The 21,470-nt window shown below is 38.6% G+C and overlaps 1 protein-coding gene across 2 annotated transcripts in view; it reads right to left on the bottom strand.

Annotated features, from left to right (window-relative positions):
- LAMA3 (laminin subunit alpha 3) overlaps positions 1-21,470 on the bottom strand; it is a 114,616-nt gene that overhangs the window by 51,956 nt on the left and 41,190 nt on the right. The window contains exons 20-34 of one of the 2 annotated variants that reach the window (XM_040547864.1): positions 20,652-20,751; positions 19,702-19,858; positions 16,539-16,677; positions 14,925-15,067; positions 13,288-13,388; positions 13,031-13,184; positions 11,458-11,618; positions 9,391-9,499; positions 7,117-7,214; positions 4,597-4,762; positions 4,064-4,190; positions 3,837-3,976; positions 3,384-3,499; positions 2,640-2,851; positions 788-992 (exon numbers count right to left, since the gene is read on the bottom strand). In XM_040547864.1, coding sequence (XP_040403798.1) covers positions 788-992; positions 2,640-2,851; positions 3,384-3,499; positions 3,837-3,976; positions 4,064-4,190; positions 4,597-4,762; positions 7,117-7,214; positions 9,391-9,499; positions 11,458-11,618; positions 13,031-13,184; positions 13,288-13,388; positions 14,925-15,067; positions 16,539-16,677; positions 19,702-19,858; positions 20,652-20,751 — 2,128 coding nt within the window. Of the gene's footprint in view, positions 1-787; positions 993-2,639; positions 2,852-3,383; positions 3,500-3,836; positions 3,977-4,063; positions 4,191-4,596; positions 4,763-7,116; positions 7,215-9,390; positions 9,500-11,457; positions 11,619-13,030; positions 13,185-13,287; positions 13,389-14,924; positions 15,068-16,215; positions 16,349-16,538; positions 16,678-19,701; positions 19,859-20,651; positions 20,752-21,470 lie in introns of both variants that reach the window. The other variant, XM_040547865.1, reaches the window with a different exon arrangement.

Here is a 21,470-nt window from a genome sequence, read left to right as displayed (position 1 = left end):
CCTTACGCAACGTGTTGGCTCTTGCATATTTGTACTTGCTATTTAAGGACTCAGCTCTCCAAGGAAATAATAGGAATGTTCTACTACACTAATATTGACAGCATCAGAATTTAAGATAATTCCCTACAATTACAGCTGTATGCTGTACATATTTTAGACAATATAAATAGGAGAATACATATTTCAGCTCAGCATGCTGAGATACATTAGAACAATCATATGTCGTATAGAGGGCATAATAGGGCCCTGTCTGTCACTCCAACTGAACAGTAGTTTCCATACACACAGCACCTATCATCAGTTTCTCAAAACTCATTGCAAATATTCAAGCTCTACTGTACTTCAGAATGTTACTGGACTTAAACCCACACATTAGATTGTGGAAGGTCAACTGCAAAGTTTTAACAATTTGGGAGATAACATACACAATTACAAATGATGCACGTGCCAGAAGTCAGAAGTTCTGGACCAAGGTCCACTGCTATCTGGGCATTGGATAAGCTATATGAGATGAACAGAGATTTGGTGACTTACTGAGAGTAACACGGCATGTCACTGGCAAACAATGCATGCTTGGGAATCCCAAAGCCCACCATTCGTTACTGCACAAACCAAATTTTCACTAAACATTGCATGTATTCCTGTAACAACTGAGTTCTATCACCAAGCACTGCTTAAATCTTTGCTCATTATCATAAAAATTCTCCACATCCTCCAAATACCTGAAAAAAAAAAAGTGAAGCAAACCACTCAAGCAACATTATTAATGCACGTAATCCAAACTTACTTGCATTGCCCATTGTTTTTTTCACAGTCTGGGCTTGCTGCATTAATAACTCCTCTTTCTGAGCAGTTGCAGCTCTCACAGCCAGCAAGAGGGTGATAGCTGAAGTAATGTTTCTCACACACTTCGCATTTTGGTTTCACAGTTCGAGGAGGGCAAATGCATTTACCAGTTATGTCATCACAAAGACGCTGCCCACAGTTGCACACTACGTCAAAAAAAAATATTCTACAAATTAATCATGTCCCAGCTTACAATGATCAACTCTAATTGAATTTGTATATAAAACAAACAAACACAACATGTATTCTTTTCTCTTTCATTAGTTTTAAACCCAGGTGGCTTGTTTAGCTCCAACTATCAAATTGATTTGAGATTAAGACTGATCAAGGTCATGGAAACCAATTATGTTAACTGTAGTTTCAAAGAGTATCTCGAGACCCTGGTTCTTTTCCACAGATTGGTTGCTTAAATTCACCACAGGAATTATTAACACTTCCCAAACCTGCCAAGTATTAAACAATTAATAGCTTTGGTTTCAAGGGTACCACTTTTACAAAGAAACATTAATAAACAGAGTATTACTTCTGCATTACACTGAAAGCTATGCTATGCTACATCTAAGACTGTAGTGGGGTTAGGTGGCGAAGCTTTGGTAGCGGCGGGCGCTTCAGGGATGGCTTCTGTGAGAAGAATCCAGAAGCTGCCACATGTTAGATAAGGGCCAGTTTCAGCCAGCTCCAAAGAGACCCGCCACTGGCCAGAGACAAGCCAGTGAGTGATGTTGTTTGTGCCTCTGTGAGAGCAGATAGAAGAAAGGGGGAAAAAAAAAAAAAATAAAACTGCTGGTTAACAGCAGCTGGGAGAGAGGAGTGAGAAGCAGCCCTGCAGAGCCCAAGGTCAGTGCAGCAGGAGAGCAGGAGGTGCTCCAGGCACACAGCAGCAGTTCCCCTGCGGCCTGTGGAGAGGCCCCTGGTGGAGCAGGCTGTCCCCCTGCAGCCCATGGGTCCCACATGGAGCAGATCTCCACGCTGCAGCCTGTGGAGAAGCCCCCGGTGGAGCAGGTGGATGTGGCCTGGAGGAGGCTGTGGCCCATGGAGAGCCCCCGCAGGAGCAGGCCCCGGGCCGGAGCTGCAGCCCGTGGAGAGGAGCCCACGCAGGAGCAGGGCGTCTGGGGGCAGCTGCCGCCCGTGGGGGACCCGTGATTGAGCAGTTTGCTCCTGGGGGATGGTCCCCATGGTACGGAGCCATGTGGGAGCAGTTCTTGAAGAGCTGCTGCCTGTGGGCAGCCCCCGCAGGCTCAGTTCGGGAAGGACAGCATCCCATGGGAGGGACCCCACATGGAGCAGGGGCAGAGAGTGACTGTGAGGGAGCGGCGGAGATGAAACATCAGGGACTGACTGCAGTCCCCATTCGGGTTCCCCTGCACTGCTTGGGGGTAGGAGGTGGAAGAGGGTGGCTGGGAGGAAGGTGTTTTTAGTTTTTCTTTATTTCTCACTGCTCTAGATTGTTAGTAATAGCCAATAAATTTCTCTAATCTCCCTACGCTGAGTCTGTTTTGCCTGTCACGATAATCGTTGAGTGATCTCCCTGTCCTTATCTCAACTCTTGAGCCCTCTTCATTGTATTTTCTCCCCCTTTCCTTTTGAGGAGAGGGAGTGAGAGAGTGGTTGAATCTCAGCTGCCCACCTGAGTAAAACCACCACACTATGCTAAATCTAAGACGGCTCAACCAGCCTGTTACAGGGTCAAGACCTATAAAGAAAAGTGGGGCCACAGTGCCTGTGCAGTGTAATCTGAGAATTAAATAACTAAGGTCAGGTCACGCACTGAATACATCAGAGCATGTACTTACGCTTGCAGAATGGAAATCCATAGTAGCCAGTTTGGCATCTGCTGCACTGACGACCAATGACATTAGGTCTGCACATACACTGCCCTCCCAGGGGGCTGCAAGTGGGGCTCATGGCACCTTCGCTATGGCAATTACATGGCACTGCTCCGTTGTTGTAGAAAGCCACTAGTGACCTCGCAGAATCCTTACAGAAGGCTGACGATCTTTCTGGGCTATTTACATTGAAATATAAATCATGTTAGTAATGCCACTTGAAAACTGCTGTGAGAATGCTTTGCAGTGGTTCAGTGAATTGGGGTCCTGTCTTTCAAACAATTCTTTGAAATATGGAAGGCATCAGTACACATGCAAGGATACGCATAAAGTAATTACATTAGTAGTAAGTGGCTCATGTAGGTAAGATTTTTTTTTTCAAAGAGGTGCTCATATTAGTCTTATCAGTTCAGACATGCCAAGCAAAATACGAAATACCAAAGATGGAAATACCAAAGACGGAAATACCAAAGACGGAAAGATGACACAGATTTTCCTCTTTTGTACTGTGAGCAATAACACTCTACCCTTACATTTCATTTACAATAGAAAGTCATGCAAAAATGACTCATGGAAAATTAACAGGCCAGCATAAGCCATGAAAAGCGTTTTAATGTAGCAGAGCGATGGGGATTTTACACGTTTCTTTAATATGGAGTGAAAATAATATTAAATCCTAGCTTGCTCAGTTTTTCAGAAAGTGATGCTTACTCAATATGAAAACTGTTTCCTCCACATTGGCTGATAAAATCAAATGACTTGTCCACAGTCTTTTTGTCAAGAATTTTGTAACTGTAGTTGTCTGCTGGAACAACTAAGACATTTTCCTTAAAACAACAAAAAAGCTAGATTGTACATTACAGAGAAAAACAAATTATATATTTAAATGTTACTTCATTATGAATTTTCGATTTTCTCAAAAATGCTAACACTTTAAGCAAAAGGGTAGGAAAATATACTTCATTATCTATCTCCCAGAGCTTACAATACAAGCAGCATACGATAAAAATACTGCATAATATCTTAAAATTTAAAGTAAAAACAAAACTAGTGTACAAGATCCTAAAATTTTGAAAATTTGAAAATTGATAATTTAAAATCATCTCTAAATGGCTGGTGAAGCTGAGAAGAATATTTCCAGGTATGTTTATGCAATAAACTTACCAAAACCAGCATTCTTCCATCAGGTATCATCACTGTAACAGAGACTTCAGGTTCAGAAATGTCAAGCTCAATTTGTTTTTCTGCAATCACCTGATCCCTACAGCCAGAAGTATGAGGGCAGAATGAAGCATTGATGGAACCTAGAAGAAAAAGCATAATGCCAAATACTGACCTCTGTGCCAAAAAGCTGAGAGAAGAAAGAAGTTAAATCAAATTTGAAAGCTTACCTGACCACACACGTCCCGCATTCACATGCACCTGCACAGGGAACGTTGGATGTACTGGCTGATAAAAATGTAGCACAAATACGTATCTGCCCAACTGGGGCACTCTGCCACTCATGGTAATCTGGTTCTGCAGAAGCAAGAACAGCTCTCATAGTACATATGTTTTGTGAAATATTCATCATTTCATGAACTGTGCTCTGTATTGCTTAGTTGCAACGGAAGAGAGGGGGCTTAGCATTTCTCAGGAAGTTAACAATATCTTCAAAGGGTATGTCATTACCTCTGCATGCTCCTACCTGTTCACATGACAAGTATATGTAATGCACTTCTGCAGTCTGTGAGACTACTACAGGTTTAGAAAGATAGCTGGCATTTTTGTTTCTGTTTCTGTATATTATCTGTGTGGCTTAGTCAATCTGCAATGTTTTGATCATATAAATTAGTTCTGATTCTCTTAAAATGCTTGATCTATTTACCTTTACTAAGAGCATAATTTGTGACTTAGGAAACAGTATTTTCAAAATGTGAACTACCTGTGGTGATGTCAAGATGACTCCATTAACTGAGTCAGAAGGTAAAGGGGCACTCAGTGGATCATGGAGTATATTCCTTTGTACTTCAGAAATTTTCCCATCCCTGAATGCATCCAAAACCAAAGCCGCTGGTGGAGTTTCATACACTGATGGAATGCATGTTACGCTAAAAACAAGAGTTATATTAATTACTCTTGTGGTCAGGAGCATTCCTTAAGCATCATGAAAGAAAAAAAACAGTCAACTCCCAAAAGTTAACATATTAGAATGTAATACAATTAATTAACACAATAGTAACCACTGTTACTCTTTGGAATTTTATGGAAATGATCAATAAATGAAAACAAGAGGTATAGATCTAACTCACAGAGGGGAAAATGTACATGACTGCTTTTATTCACTCAAAATTTCCATAACCTGAACAGTTTCAATAAAAAGAGTTTGCTAAGGAAACCAAAGGTGTTAAAAATACAGTTAAATAAATGTTAGTGAATCCAGTTAGTTACATTCACCAGAATCTGTACCGATATTGAAATTTCAGTTCTACAAATATTTATGTAGGTGTATCCCTTAAACATGCAAGTTTTCCCATTGAAGCCAGTGGGACTACTTAAGTACTTAAAAGTTAAGTATACACTCAAATATTTGTAGAATTGATGCCAAAATAAATAACAGTGCTCCCTGAAAACATCCCATTTCATCCACTGTTGTTTTTAACTATTTCTTCCTTGGTATATTTAATTCTGAAGAACTTGATTGAGGGAAGTAGTTTCCAAGACTGCAGGAGAAAATGTTATTTGGGGGTTTTACGCTAGTATTTATTCACTTCTTGTGAGTATTCAGCAGACAATGATTAATCTTTGCTCAAGACAGGCCCAGAACTGGAATGGCAAATACATTTCAGGGCCAGGACTGAGATGTATTTGCCAGGCTTGTGTGGGAAACCACGTGCAGCATCCACTTATAATACTATTAAACTGAGCCAAGACTCTGAATCTTTCAACTTGGTGAACACTAAACACTTTCAGGAAAGCGAAAATGCTGCCAGATAACAGTCTTAATAACAGAACATAAATATACAGTAAACTATGCAAGTACAGCAAGCAATTTAATAAATTAATAAATAAATAAATAAAACAAAACCCAACAAAGTAAAAGGTACGTATATCTACATTAGCTTGATTTTATATCATGCTTTTCACCCAGCCTCCTTTCCCCATTTTACTCAGAGTACAAATACCCAGGAATGCGAAATGCCTTTCATGAGAGGACAAGTATCTTCAGTGTTAGAAAGCTGGTCTCAGTTGTAAGATTCTGAACGGGAGGAGAATTAAAGCTGCAATTCAATGCTATACATGCTTGCAAGTCAAGTGCAGTCACATGCTTTTATCCAATTTAATATCCAGATTTTTCTGTTCTGTTTCAGTTCAACCACTGTATTAGCAACTACCATCTGGAAAACTATTAGACCTAGTTGCTAACTCTTTCTGCCTCTGAAGCGTTGCAAATGACATTTACTTTTACTTTGAGGCTCCCTTCATTGTCAGATCAGTTGGGGGAAAAAAAAAACAAAAAAAAAAAACTTAGGACTAGAATCACAAGGACATACAGGGAAGTGCAACAGGAATTGAAAATGTTTCCTAATTCATAAACTGGAATGATATTTCCTCTCTGGCACAAAGAACGAAACATGTGGAGAGAAGAATTCCAACAGGATGGAGCAAGTGCTCTGCAGAACCTGGAACTGACTAACAGGGAAGAGAACATTTAGGTTCAAATGTTCTCAGTAACAAGGGGACATTGACCTGTGTCGACCCAACTGCATATGAGTACTGTAACTACTGGTACTACACAAGTATAAAGGAGGAGGGGAAGGATCACCTAGTGTTGCTGTGAGTAATGAATGCTGAGGGCACACTTAGCATCGCCTATCATACAGGATCCACAATGAGGTGGGGAAGGGAATTCTTGCTTGTGAAGAAGGGGTTTACACGGTGGGTAGTTTGGGGCTGCCACATTTTGCTGGTGGATCTGTGAATTTGGGATACCTGAAAGGAAATTCATTGCCTTACCAATTAGAAATTAAAGCCATTTTGAACCAGGTGAAGCAGCAACATGCAGAATGAAAATCCAAACAGAACAGTGAGTATTTCAGGCCTGATAATTCATGGCTTGCCACAGAAACAGCAATGTTTTTCCAGCTTGGACACCTATTATACTGGAAAGCATGTGAAATACTTGTGTATTCTAATGCATTAGCACTCGGTAGTTCAGATGGGAAAGGCTAATATTACCAACATTCCACACAAAGTCTGTCTAGATTAACACTAACACTTCAGCTTTTAATTATTAGTACATTTTTTTTTATTTTTATTTTTACAAATGCTACCTTGTAAAAGTGGTCAACAAACCACCTTTGAGTCACCAAGCAAAGGTTCATTGAAAAGCATTAAAATTCACTTTAGTCTCTCTCTGAGGGTCTTTTTCAGAAAATATAAAGGATAACAACAAGCAAGTTACCTTCCATCATGGGTACTCCTGTAAACAGCTATGCAATGTACTTTAGGATTCACATATTCTGGAGAAAATTCTTCAGCTGATATAATACAAACCTTGTGCTGGAAAATAAGCACAAGGTACATTTAGCAATTAATACTGAAAATAAATAATAGGGCCAAGCCTGAAAGGGGAACAACGTAGCCTAATGTTAGCATAGGGAGATCTAAGTCCCAACCCATGTACTGTCATGGACTTTGCGAGCAGTTTTGGATCTTTACTTACCTGCACCTGAATGCCTCAGTATTTAAAGTATTTTTTTGTCCTTCCCAGGGGAACATTGGCTATTGGGAAGTTAAATAAATTAAAATGCAAGTATACGTATAGTAATGGGAATCACAGAAGACCAGCTTGCAGGGTCGAAAGCTAGCCAAGGGTGAACAAGATTATACAGAACAAGGGTCAGAGGAAAAAGCCCTCATGAGTGTTGTTAAGACTTTCGGACCCTGGGGGAATTCCTAGTCCTTCTGAAATGCAAGACAGTAATATTTATTCACACAAAGTCCTTAGAAATGAGTTTTGGTGACTATGAGATTTCTCTCAATGGATTCAGAATTCAGTTTAAAAAAATTTGAGAGTTCATATGTTTTTGGTTTTGGTGGTTTGTTTTTTTTTTGACATAAGGCAAGGCTTCTAGGTAGACACAACAGTTAGTGCCAATAAAAAGATATTACCTGCACTTCCAAAATACGTAAGTTACAGGTAAGTTTGCAGGTTACAAAATGTGTGTGTGAACTACATGAAAAGGAAATAAAAAAGCACTTGATAATGATAACTAGCATTACATATTAGTATAAATAGCAATTGCATAGGGAGAATGCATTAACGTGCAAAGCTATTCATTTTAGAAGCAGTCATAAAGGAGCTCAACTTGTGTTTTAGCATAAGCGAGCAGGGAATATAAACCCTTTATAAGCTAGAAGGCAGAGTGCCAAAAATCCCTTTTTCTGGGCAGCAAGCATTGTGCTTCTCCTGCCTGTAACGACCCACAAGACACCAGCGTATTGCAGCAGAACAAGGGTAGACTCTGAAGATCTGAACTGTACTTTCAGAGCAGCTAAAAAGTTACCATGGAACATCATTAGGATTTAGACAGCTCATTTGCATCTGTCTGAGATAAAGTCGTTAGAGCCGCTCTTGAAAGATGACCTCAACAATCCCATTCCCCCTTTACTATTTAGACCTGATTTCTGAACGCCAGCACTGAGGGTGGTTCCCCTTTGCCTCTCTGTTCTGTACAACAGGGGGTCTTTAACTCCAAAGCTGCTGGGACACTGACTCCATAGATAGTGTCCATACAACAGAAGTTCTTCTTTTCCTCATTCTCATCTTTTGGTAAGTGCAGCATTTACTTTTAATGCAGGGAAATATTTTTTTGTGTCTCAATCTTGAAGCAAGTCATTTAGAAAAAGGAAACTGTAATTTGGAAGACAAAATATTATCATGAAACTTCCATATGTGGAGATACAGCCTAATAATATCAATATCCTTTGGGTACGGATCTTGTTAAGCACAACAACTACTACAGGGAGCTACCACACAATTTAAATGGTATTTGTTCACGCTGAACACTGCCTCAGGAAATGAAGAAAGTATGCATCAGCTGCTAATCCTAACAGTGCCACGGAACTACTCTGTGTTCATAGTTTGGTTTTAACTTTAGATTTAAACCAACTGTGTAACTGGGCTAGTGTTTCTAAAATAGTAAACACTGAAACAACTTAGGAAAAAAAATCAGTATCTAGAAAAATGTATTACTAGTGTGGGCCAAAAGATGGCAGTGAAGGTTTTTTATTCAAAAGTTTTTATTTAAAAGTTCTATCTTTTCTAAAATGAATACATTTATTATCTGAAATTTTGTAAGAGACACAGGAAATGCCCGTGTTTTGAAGATATAAAGAAAAAAAAGGGAAAGGCAAAAAATACAGCAATTAAGAAAAAAGCTACCAGCATATTTTTCAATTAAAGTTTACATGTAGAAAAGAGAGAGGAACTGAAATAAAGCTTTAGAGAGTTGGAAATACCCTTGCCAAGATCAAAGATAATAAAGATACACAGGAATTTGCCTTTCTTGTTTGACTCAGTATTCGCTGACTATCTACAAACCAACATCTTCAAGAATCTAATATACACCCTTTCACACACCACCATACAGCATGTGAACATAAGGAGAAAAGTACATCTCTTTACCTATTTGAGGAATAAATATTACAAATGGAAAAGAAAATAGAAACTTACCAGAAGAAAATTAATTGATGATGCCTTAAGATGTATCTTTGTATCTGCTAGAAGATCATAGGCTGCAATACGATTTCTGTCATCTACAACAACACTGCGACAAAGGAAACTGAGACAGAAAGGAGGGTTAAAAATTAGCCTCCTGGCATTGCCATGTTGTTTGTGCTATTGTGTAGCCCAGCTGAGGCCTAGTTAGCCTCACCACAGGTACCCAGTCATTTTGCTGGATCATAAGTAACAACTATGTTTGGCCACTGGTGAATGCAGTATCCTCACCGCAGAGGCAAAGGAAGCACCACATACAAAATGTGGCTTGCCCTTTGTAGGTTGCCTACACAGAGTCCAAACCTCCTGACCTTAGTTTAGTTCTCCAGTTGAGCTACTGCTAGCGGTACACTGAGATGTAGGTCTGTGCCTCTTATCAATTACCTTTGATCAGCTGCGCATCTTTAGTTAAGACAAACATATACTAAGAGGAAGAATCTTACTAAAGGCTTGGGACTCTGCCTTGCCCAGGGAGCATGATCTCTACAGCCTTCCAAAAGTAGAAACATTTCCTTTTTGCTAAAAGAGGAAGTCACGTACAGATTAGACAGGACTTTGAGCAACCCGATGCAGTGAGAGATGTCCCTGCCCATGACAGGGGAGTTAGATCTAAATGATCTTTAGAAGTCCCTTTTGACCCAAATCATTCTATGGTTCTATGATACAAGATGCTAATTTCTTTTCTTTCTTCTGCTCAGCAAAGCCAGCCAGCATGCTGTGGGTGAGAAGCTGTAATTACCATAAAACTCTGTTTCTCCTCTAGGAATCAAAGAATGTGAAAGTTTCACTGTTGTTCAGAGCTCAGCTCAGAAATAAGTACATCTCAGGGCTAAGGACACTTAAGAAAAATATAGCTCTCTCTCATTTGATTTTCACTAGAAACTGGGCAACTAAGTATGTCTCCGAATCTGGGATCCATTCTCTTCCAATGTTTTATTGGGAATAATCAATCTGATAGAGCTGTAAGTAGACCTGGCATACTTTATTCATGATTCTATGACAAACTTCATTATGCAGTTTTGATTGTTTTCTTTTTTCACAGACACGTATCTTCCTGCTCAGAAAAGATAACACAGCAACTTGCTTGCAATGGCACCATTAGTTTCATGCAGAATGGCAGCAGAAGAGATTTACTGCATTGCTACATTAAAGTAGCACAGGCTTTCTTTGTCTTTTCACAAGCAAGCTTTTAACATATCATACATGCAAACAAGTTCAGAATTAGTCCATAAAATGTGTTTAATTAAAAAAAAAAAAAGAGTTTTAAGAGCAGTGACCTGGCAAAGTCATATAGTTCTGCTCTGTATCACAAACATGCTGATGAAAATCCTGAATATCCCTAAGTCTACAATCTGTCAAACACTTGGCTCACAGGAAAAAAATGATGCATGTCAGTAGCCCCCTGACACTCCTAGGGGCACAAACATCTGCGGGATCACAATCCTAATTTGAGTCATACTCTGAATTGCTCAAGCGTTAAAGACAATCTCACTTATGACAGACAAAATCTCTGGAACATCTGCAGTAACCTCAGTAGTCAACAAGGATAAAGAAACATAGGGCTTGAGGCCTACTCAAAATTTCAGAGAAAAACATACCTTTGCTTCAGCAAATCTTGTTAGAGGGGTGGAAACACTCTTGCAAAACTGGCTGCTACTTTTTTTTTCTTTTTATAGTCAAAACCCTCAGACATGCGTTTAACTAAACAAGCATAAACAGTGCAAACATCTGCAGCCAACAGAGCTGCTGGATGCTCTACTACTGGACTCTATAATTAATAGCTTATAAGGATTTACAAGTGTATATAAAAACCCCTTTGTACAGAAAAAAAATCACTAAAGCAGTAGCAATATTTAATGTGTTGACTGCACAAACTTAAAAATCTGTACAATACCCAAAGAATTATGTATCTGCTTTTAAATCACCCTAAAATTTGAACAACATAGCAGTAAAATGGATTCCAATATATAAAAAGTATAATTATATTCTAAATGGTTATTTAACCATTTCAGAAATTCTTACCTGTATTTGCAACTGTATATTCTCACTCTGCCTTCTGTGACAGGTCCAGGGCTATTTATTTTTACCTCAGCAGTGTATAACTGGTCATCTTCATTGGCATATTCAAAAACTAGAACATAGCGACCAACTTGAGGAACATTTATGGTCATCTGTAAATTGACCTAGGTCAAGCATCATTTAAAAAAAAAAAAAATTAGATTTTTCTTGCAGGAAGTTCCCTTTTCCTGCCCTGCAAGCTAACCGGTCTTCATTAGTCTAGGGCCAACCCTGCGCTGTCTCAGCAAAAAACAATCCAGCAGAATGGAAGCAGTGCTTATAAATAATCAGTTTGTCCACTAGTAAGAGTCAACCAGATTCAGGAAACAGCTGCCATTATAACAGCTCTAGGAAGATAACAGCAGATCTGCAAGATAAGGCTAGGAAATGAGGCTTATTATTTCTATTCTTGGCAGTATAAACTATCGGTGAGGAAAATCTGATGTTCCTAAAAAACTGTCACTCTCATCACTAAGCTATCTTTAAAAAACAAATCAAAATTGACTCTTAATTCTCCACTGAATAAACATTTCCACGAACAGAATTCCTACTACTGCAGCGCTTTATACTGATTCCCTACAAAGAATGAGAGCATTATCTCCAGGAAATAGCCATTGCCACTTTCTGAAACATCAGATTTTTCTTTAGTTTACCTGTGCAAGTTGATTAAAGTAATATTTTACAGAAGATACTTTGAAGTAGTTGCATGAAGAGCGCTGTGGTTACAGAGGTTTTTGTTACAGTGGGCTATATAATTATTTTCAAATGTAAGCTGTTTTTCTCAAGGTGTCCTTACGCTGTGAACTTTTCAACAAGCATATAATTCTGTCAACAGCCATCCTGACTTCACTGCAATAAGTCATAACAGTAAAGTTTTGCACATGCATCAGTGATGAAGCACCAGGGCCTATGGCATTTAAGTATCATTGTTGTAGTTGGCATTTTTTTAAAGGAACTGTCAGAACACAGTAGCAGAGGACACAATCACTTTACATTTAATTATCATGTACTTGATACAACAGCTTTTTTTTTTTTTAAAAAATGCTTCTAGTATAGTTTTTGTTTTCATGAAACATGTTTCTCTTTCAATGGACCCACAGCAGCATCATATTTGCATCTGCTTGTTTTTTTACTGAAGTAAATATTTTACGTAAGTATAGCTATTTAAGAAACAAACAAACAAAAAAAGATGAATTTGGAGTTATATACACACACCATGACTGCTCACAAACCATTTTGACATTTCTGCTGCAATTAAGCAGTATGCTGAACTAGACAGTATGCCTAAAACACAGGGATTTTTATTTTATTAAATACTTTTGTCGGAGTGAAACATCCACTCTAGTCACAGTATAGATCTGCCAATATTGATCTGTTTACACAGATCAGTATAAAATATAGAACTTAGCACAGAGCCTGTTTCAGGGATAAGTTACAGATCTGCAAATCCCATGCCATGAATATGCCACTGTTTTAGTCCAGTAGGTTTATAGTTAATAGTGCAAATGCGACTGCGATTAACATGCAGGAATCTCACCTCTCTTCCACTGATATGGGACATCACTGGTTGATGAGGAGTTGGCTGTCGAACAGGTATTCTTCTGTATTCTCCCCCACGTCTGTAATACGCTGCCTCTGAACCGAGGACACAGGAAAATCTGCCCAATGGCAAATGCTGGTAGAGCAAGCAACTTACACAAAACAAAAACACAGAATTATTATTGCTTTCAATTGCAGCAGTATAATAACAACATAATCCAAGGCAATGGTTTATTCCATAGCATATATACTGACTTCTCTGTTGAAACACGTCCAGGATAGGTGCAAGGCTCCGTAACTTGTATCTGCAAGATGGATGCTTCATAATAATCACTAGGTAACAGCACCATATAATCCTAGGAACAAATATAACAAATGCAAGACCATGCAGAAAATTACAAAAGGAACCTCTCCAGAAGTTCACAATGTAGCAATGCACAAAACCAATCACACAAATAATTTTTATGGAGGATATCTCCAATACACATGTAGATTTTTTGTTGCTATATGGGCCAATAACATCCTTATGTGTCATGGTAAATCTGTTTATATCTTCACAGAGACAGTTTGAAGGCAGCTGCCCTGTAAGCAGGGAAACTCTGCAGCCACTATCCCATCATGTGTTGTACAAGATGATGCTCATAAAGGAGGTTCCCCACTATATCTATGCCTTGCAGGACTTGTCAACTCCAGAGCCTCTGAATCTAAAAGCACAGGCCCCTCTTACTTAAGCTTTAAAGCTAAGAAACACAGATCTTCTAGCCCAAAGTTGTTCTTGCTTTATAAGCCAAATGGTACAGTCAGTAGAGTGGAAAAAAAGAATCAGTTTGTATAAGCTTGAGTTGCACAAGCACTGCTCGGTAATACACAGCTGGCTCTGCACAGTTTTCACCCATGTACGCTATTCACCTGCAGACAACTCAACTGTGTTTGAGTCTGCAAGGGAGATTCATGTATCCCAGGTGACTTCATAAAAATATTCCTCAATCTATTAAGCTGTGCTTCAAGAAGCTGGTATATTTTTACTCTGCCTTTTCAACTTAAAAGATTGGAGTTTATTTATAAAAACTTTCTTTTATGAATACATACTGGGCTAAGATCATTAACAAATTCCTTTTCAAAGGCATTAAAGAAAAAAAAAGACAGGCACAATAGTACTGTCACTTTCAGCAAGAAATATGCTGCAAGCTCTTTAGTAACATTCTACGTGGCGTTCCATAAATTTAACAGAGCCCCAGGGTTGATGACTAAAGATATTAGCTACCTGTTAACCATATACAATATACATATGAATTTCAGTATAGTATCTTTGTGATCATGCATCTTTAAGGTTTTCCATAAATGCTCACCTCAAAGACTTTGTCTTTTTATAGCATCTTCTCAGAACTGCTGTCACTGAAAATTTTTCAGTAAGTGGAAGGAGAGTAAAGATGGGAGGATAAAAACATTTAGAAAGTAACCTGCTAATTATAAAGCCCACCTTATAATATTTTTCTGAAGAATCTTTGCCAGAAAACTAAGGGCTTGATCATCTGTAGCTGAGCCAAGCTTTAGATATGTTATGTGATATGCAAGAATTACTTATTTCTATGAACTTTTATGATCAACCAATTGTGCTGTATATTAATATTACTTCAACATTTGAAAGTACAGATTCTGGATAGACTGAAAGTCTGTAAGCACATGAAAAATTAGAGCAGATGAAAGTCAGAGAAGAAAAAAAAATGAAATTAGAGGCTGAACTGTATATTTTCATAATGATATTCTGCCACTGTACTATTTTCACTAATGTTGAATTTCAATTGCTTCCAGGGTTGTTCCTGACAAACAACTCCAGAGCAATATTATCATGACAGCCTTCAAGCACTTGTTTTCTTCAATTGTTTTCTTACCAAGAGGACTTCCTCTGCCATTATACTGACAATCCACATTCCTGGAACCAATGAGAAAGATTCTGTGGAGCTTTTTCCTGGGATTGTGACAAAAGCTGGCTCCTTGCTGGGTGGGAAGACAAATTCTTTGCTCTGAGCAGCCCCTGCCAGAAAAAAAAAAAAAAAAAAAAATAAGGGACTGTGTAAAATGTCTCTACTTGGTTGGTACTCTGGACTTATGATTTAATCCATTAAACTTGGTATAATAGGAGCTGACAATGCTCCTCTGACAACATGTATTGTAAGTAAGCTACAGAGCTGTGTAATGATTGTCATCTTTTTTTTTATGAGTCTTGAGCAAATTGATTCAGAAGTGCAGACTTTTTCCCTTGTAATGGCCAGTTTTGTAATATTCTGAAATGTTCACTTCCCTTCCCTCTTCCATTATTTTCCATTCAACACATCTCTCCACTGACTCAAGACATCTTCAGTTGACCCAAGACCTGTTCTCATGCAACTTTCAGCTGTATATTTCAAATACCAGAGGTTCTCTGTAGCATCTAAAATGTTATGAATCACAAAGGTTTCCTCTTGAAAGCCCATGGACAAAGACAAAAGCTTGTGCTCCAGGCTGGTTTCCTGTCTCCCAAGCAATGTAAGCCAGTCCTGACTATAAACTGCTGCCCCTCTGCTGGGCGGTACCTGTCATGTCTTTAGTTCTGTCTTCTCCAAATTATTGGAAGGATCTATGACTAAATACCATTGATTCCCAGCAGCGTGATACTGTTAGGCATCGTAAGAGATAATTCTGAACATATCCTTTGAATGGCAGAGACATAACAAGGATATAGAGTACTTATCTTTTACCAGGGACCAAGTCATGTTGTTGAGGTCTCATCAGAGCTAATTTGGTGGATTAGGTTCATCATTAAATAAATATTATTCATGGAAAGAAGGCAGAAGTCACCTTTAAACTGAAATATTAAAGGCAACTGAACCAAGATAAATGCTGTTATCCCTTCTTTGAAAGCTTCATAAAACACGCAGTTCAAAGCTTTCAAGTACAGAATTGGAAGTCCTGAATTTGGCAAACATTTAAAAAACAAATGTTGGTTATTACTGTTAGCAGAAGTTTCATGCAAACATAGCCACATCATTTACAGGAAAATATATTAGGAAAAGCACAAAAGCGTTGAAACTGTTAAAAGCAATGCATTTTAAGCGTCATTACAAATCTGAGTTAGTTGCTTCTTGAAAAGGCTTCTCTAATCTAACATTCATCTAACCTGTTGTGCCGTTGAGTTGTACCTACCTGCTTCAGGCCGAGATTGACAAGCAGATATGCGGCCAGGTAACGATTCACCTCCAGGGTTAATGTATCTCAGGATAATGCGAAATAAGTAGTGGTTTGATTTTTCCACATTCAAAGTTATCCTCACTTCATTCTGAAAAATTGAAGTTAATAAACAAAAACAGCCATAAAGTGCTGAATAGAGGAACAGTTAGAAGCCATGCAAGCACCAGACTAAATGCCTACAAGAAAAATGCACATGCAGACAAGTATACACTGGAATGGCAATGCTGCGTATGACAGATGAAGACAGGTAAGCCTAATGAGAAAATTAATTCACTTACAAGTATAGTTAGTGTCAAAATGTTTTCCCTCAGCAACTGAGATCTTCCCTTTAGAGCTTTTTGAACCCAGGGTGACATAGCGGAGGACTAGGTGGAAGAGCTTAGGGGAAGCCACAGTGACAGGTACAACCACCTCTGGCTGGGAAAAATAAACAGAAAGGGAAAAAGGAGGAAAGGAAAGTATATTATTTGTTACTAGCACCCAGAGAAAGAAAAACCATTTGGCAAAAGACATACTCCATAACAGAAAAGAAAGGCTCCAGCAGCTTACAAGAGAATATGGAACAAAACCTCCTGTAAAATAAAACACTTGTTGAATAATAACTTACCCTGAAGGACATGGAATCCTAACTAATATGCATGTTGATATTGCACTTTGAAACATGGACAGTATTTTACTGGTATTTTTCCTGCCTGTGCAGGGAAACATAAGGTATCAAGGGCCAGAATCACTGATCCTGGTCTGAGATAACACACAATGCTCCACAGCATGCAGACATCTCAGACTGGCACTGTAACTTCTGCTCCTCTACCAAATCCCTCACTGCCTTAGAGGTATGATACCATGATTCTTTTGCCCTGGGGCTGAACTGACATCCCTGAAACCACACAGTTCACATCAACCCTGGACTGGCAGTAAGCCCACAGGAGAATGAATTCACACAGCCCCCATTTAGTTGCAGAGCAACAGAATCAGCAGAGACTTGTTCAAAGGTTGGTGGATTAGGAAAAAAATAGGCTTTGTGCAGTCTCAAGGGTTTGGCTTCCTCCCTTCCATCCTAAATCATAAAGCTCCCATCACAAACCAAATCCCACCAGTTCACCCATCATAATCCACTCACTGTCCCATTCCAAGATGCTTCGGGTACAGTAAGTTCCCTACCACTATGGTCCATTCTGCATCCCCAAAAGCACACAAGTTTTCTAAATTGCAAACCTGTCAGAATGGGGCACAAAGCCATATTTTCTCTTACTGCTAAAAGCTAAAATAAATGATAGAGTACCAGCTCTCATATGCTACTTAGCATATTATTAAATTCTGTCATCATCACAGAAACCTCCACTTTCTAAATAGAAATGCAATGGAGAAAGCAAAGACAGACATACAACAGATGATAGGGATGAGATATCTGCAGAGATTAAATGGCTAAAATCTTGGTGACTGCAGAAGGGCAGTGGACCAGAACAGAAAATACAGATGCATGGGGGAAGGTTTTACAACTGTTGTTTTAAATGGAGAAGGGTGACTGCTGAAAAGAAAAGACAGGCATTGAGGGAACACCTGAAAAATAGATAGGAACAAAACAGAAAAGGTGAAAGATATAAAGAAACATGCCTCAGAAAGTTTCACAAAATGGTTTCTAAGCTTTTATGGAAAGTCTAGAGTACCCAGGTAAAGAGAGAGAAAGAAGACATACGAGTAATGAGGGAGGAAGAGATGTCAGTCCTCAGTTTCAAGCAAAAAGTAGGAAGTGAGAAGAATTTATTATTTGAGCTCTATCACAAACCAAGGCAGCTCTTGCCAATGCTTTTAAAACTTCAGGCAAACTGTTAGCTTCTCAGTCGATAATGAGACCCCCATGTTAGCAGCATGGGTGAAGCATAGCAGCATAGGACACCACTCACAGGCTATTTATTTCACCTGAATTTTTAATGAAAATATTTTCACAAAAAGTGTTACATTAGCTTTTTGTGTGGTAGATATCGTAATGCTATTTGCCTTCCACAAAAGAAATGTCAGGAGTGTTTCAGGGTCCTGCAAGACACAAAAAAGCTATGTGAAAATTCTGAAAGTTTCTTGAAAAGAAGAATGTAACTATGAAGAATGAAGACTATCTATGCAAGGATCTAACTGTGGAGGGCCTGGATCTGGCAATTACTTACATGAATGAAAAGCTTTATTCAGGTGAGCAAAGTAACGCACACTTTCAGCAGGATTAGAAACTAAGCCCTTTCAATACCTCTTTACAAAATGCCAAGCATATATGAAATGCAAAAAGCATTTTGAGTTAGAACGCAGAAATTTAAGAAAGCACAGTTTCCAAAGAGTTGCCTTCACGTGTGAATGTGGAGTAATTCTGAAAAGCCAAAAAAAAAAAGCAAAACCACAAAATTGGCTCTGGGATTAAAAAACAAAAACAAACAAACAAACAAAAGATGAAAGAGTGAAAAGCAAAGAACAGAAAGAAAATCACTATACTTGCACAACAGTTATGTGCTTATGTCTGTCTGTAGTTGACCAATTAGTCCTTGGACAGGTTACAGAGGCTGGACACAACTATATCTGTGGACTAAAAAATCTAATCAGCATCAGAGTACTACAAGTATCAGAGTACAACTTTTAAGAAAAACGAGCAAATCCTATTTATTGCTCAAATCTACTCTTTTCAAATTCTGATTCACTTGCTCAGCAATTCAGTCCAAAATCAAACAGGTCCTTTCTCACACAATTAAATTATGCTGACTCTTCCTGCAATGTACTTACTCCCTCTGCTGTGTTTTGCTTTATTTGTAGTCTATCATGAGACTAAAATTAATGTTGCTGAAACATTCCTGCTCGCATCTTGTTTTACTGAATCACACATTTTCTTGTTTGCTGTAACGTAAAGTTACCATTCCTGATAAATTCGAGACTTTCTCCTCCTTGCCCAAGACAAGTTGCAAGTGTGAAGGTTTCACCATGGCACTATGATGTAACCTGAAAATCTTGACACAGACTACTATGAAACTCTATAATCCATGTGATTTAGCCAAACATCAATCTTCTGCTGTCCTTGTCACGACAACAATTTCTGCATTTAGTCTTAGAGACTTTAAAGCTACTAGTTCTTTGCTTTAAACCTACAGCAAAATGCATTCCTAAAAAAAATAATAATAGTAATAATAATACAGCCAACAACAACCTCCCCAAAAAACAAAATCAAAATGACCTCTCAAAGAAGGTCTCTGAAGAACACAACATATTTGCACTAGCAATGACCAACTTTAAATAATGCCAACAGTCACTAAACCAAACAGTGATACAGTGCCAAAGTGTTCAGATTAGTGAGACCCTGTCCTTCTGGTTTCTTCATGACCTTGCAAACACATAGCAGTACATGGGGGCATACATATCATACATCTATGTTTTCACCCCAAAGCCTTGAGCAAAATACCAGCTTACTTGTATAGAAGACATCCAGGCATATCCTCTCCAACTGAAGTTAGGAAATTCCTGAGGGTCATAGCCAAACCGAATTCCCCTTCCCTGGACGGTAGTTCCATCTTCAATCTCAAATTTCATGTGGTGCAGATCAGGGAAAAAATAGTTTTGTTCAGGCCTTTCAAGGAGGAAAAAAAAAAAAATGGAACAAGCATTCAAAGGACTATTCTTTTCCTCCAAATTTTTATTTTTTTGCTCTGATTGTCAGTTTCGGTATTCTTGCCAGTATAAAATACAAATGTAACCATTGATTGAACCTTTGCTACTTATTTGTGAGTAAAGACATTTCAGGCAATGTGCCTAAATCATGTCACTCAACAGCTAAAGCAAATTGATTCTGATATGATTTTTCATTTCACAACTATGTAAGCTAAAAAAGCCTGATGAATTTATGATATTTCCAGGTAGTTCATCATTGAGTATAACCCCAACATCCAACACTTTTTGGCAAGAAGCCTCCACCCACTCACCATTGTAATCTGAAAGAATTACCAGTCACTGTATGGTCTACATCTAAAAGAATAAAGCAACAGAAGGGAACTGATCTACTGAGAAATCCTGTTAGTAGCTAATAAATTCCAGACAGCAAATGAGATTGACAGAATGAGAATTCTCTTTCCAGAGGCTTTTACAGCTGTACGATAAGGTGCAACTCTTGATATATACAGGTACATTGATATATACACAATGTGATTGCAAAACAGGTATCAGTTATTCAAGGAAACAGAGTTAAAACATCCCATTAGAGTAACAGACAAAAACTGCCAGGCAGTGAGTATAACTAATACCACAATTTACCAACATATTTATCAACAAATCCAGAATCTCATGTGAAAACCTAGCAAGGAACCGATGGGCCGTTTCAAATGATCTACTTTAAAGCACAAGCTCTTTGTGACAGTCTGACTCACTCCTGACAGGTCATCCCCACAACGTGCTCTCTGCATTGGCAGGCACCCAAGGGTTCAGCACACGCAGAACTGATGGATCCTCCGACATCACACTGACAGCCTGCCAGGCAAAGAACAGAAGCCAAATATCCCATCAGAAAAAGTGATAAAGGTTATCAGAAAACACACCTCGCTTCCTCTAATTAAACACTATTATCAACTCATTTCCTCCTTCTGGAGCCCTTCAGACTCCCCTTAGACTCTTTGAAACACATTAGCACCCATGGATAAGCTGCAGTTACTTCTGGCTTTTCATGTTTGTTGTTGTTTTCTTTTTTTCTGCTTGTAACATGACAAAAGCCTTTCTTTTTTTTTTTTAATAACTTTTAAATCACAAGTAAAAAGCCACGTTTACTAAATGCTGGACCACAGTTCAGGATGATTAAGTACTAAAAAAGAACACCTAACTTACAAAAGGAGCTAGAAGTTGATTTTTCAGAGTCTGGTATCACAACATAACAAAACCATGTGTGTTTACATAAGAGCATACACATTTTTAACGTATATAGGACTTGCTACAGGAGACAGGATTTGTGGCATAAAGTAAGGAACAGCTCTAATAATGAGGCATAATATATCACACTAAGGAACGTGTATGTCTAGGTTAAAGAATTCAGAACCAACTTGAAAGGTTGAATGTTCCTAAACATATTTACAGCATGTCAAGTAATCTCACTGAAATCAAGGAGAATTAAAGTAATCTGCGCCTTCGCGAAGCCAGATCCATTTCATTAGAGCTTTGGTTTGAAAATTAGGCACAGAAGGTTTGTTTGATAGACT

Source organism: Cygnus olor, chromosome 2 (assembly GCF_009769625.2).
Source record: "Cygnus olor isolate bCygOlo1 chromosome 2, bCygOlo1.pri.v2, whole genome shotgun sequence".
NCBI classification, from domain to species: Eukaryota; Metazoa; Chordata; class Aves; order Anseriformes; family Anatidae; genus Cygnus; species Cygnus olor.
The sequence above is the reverse complement of the archived record's forward strand: the minus strand, read 5'-3'. Positions and strand labels throughout refer to the sequence as shown.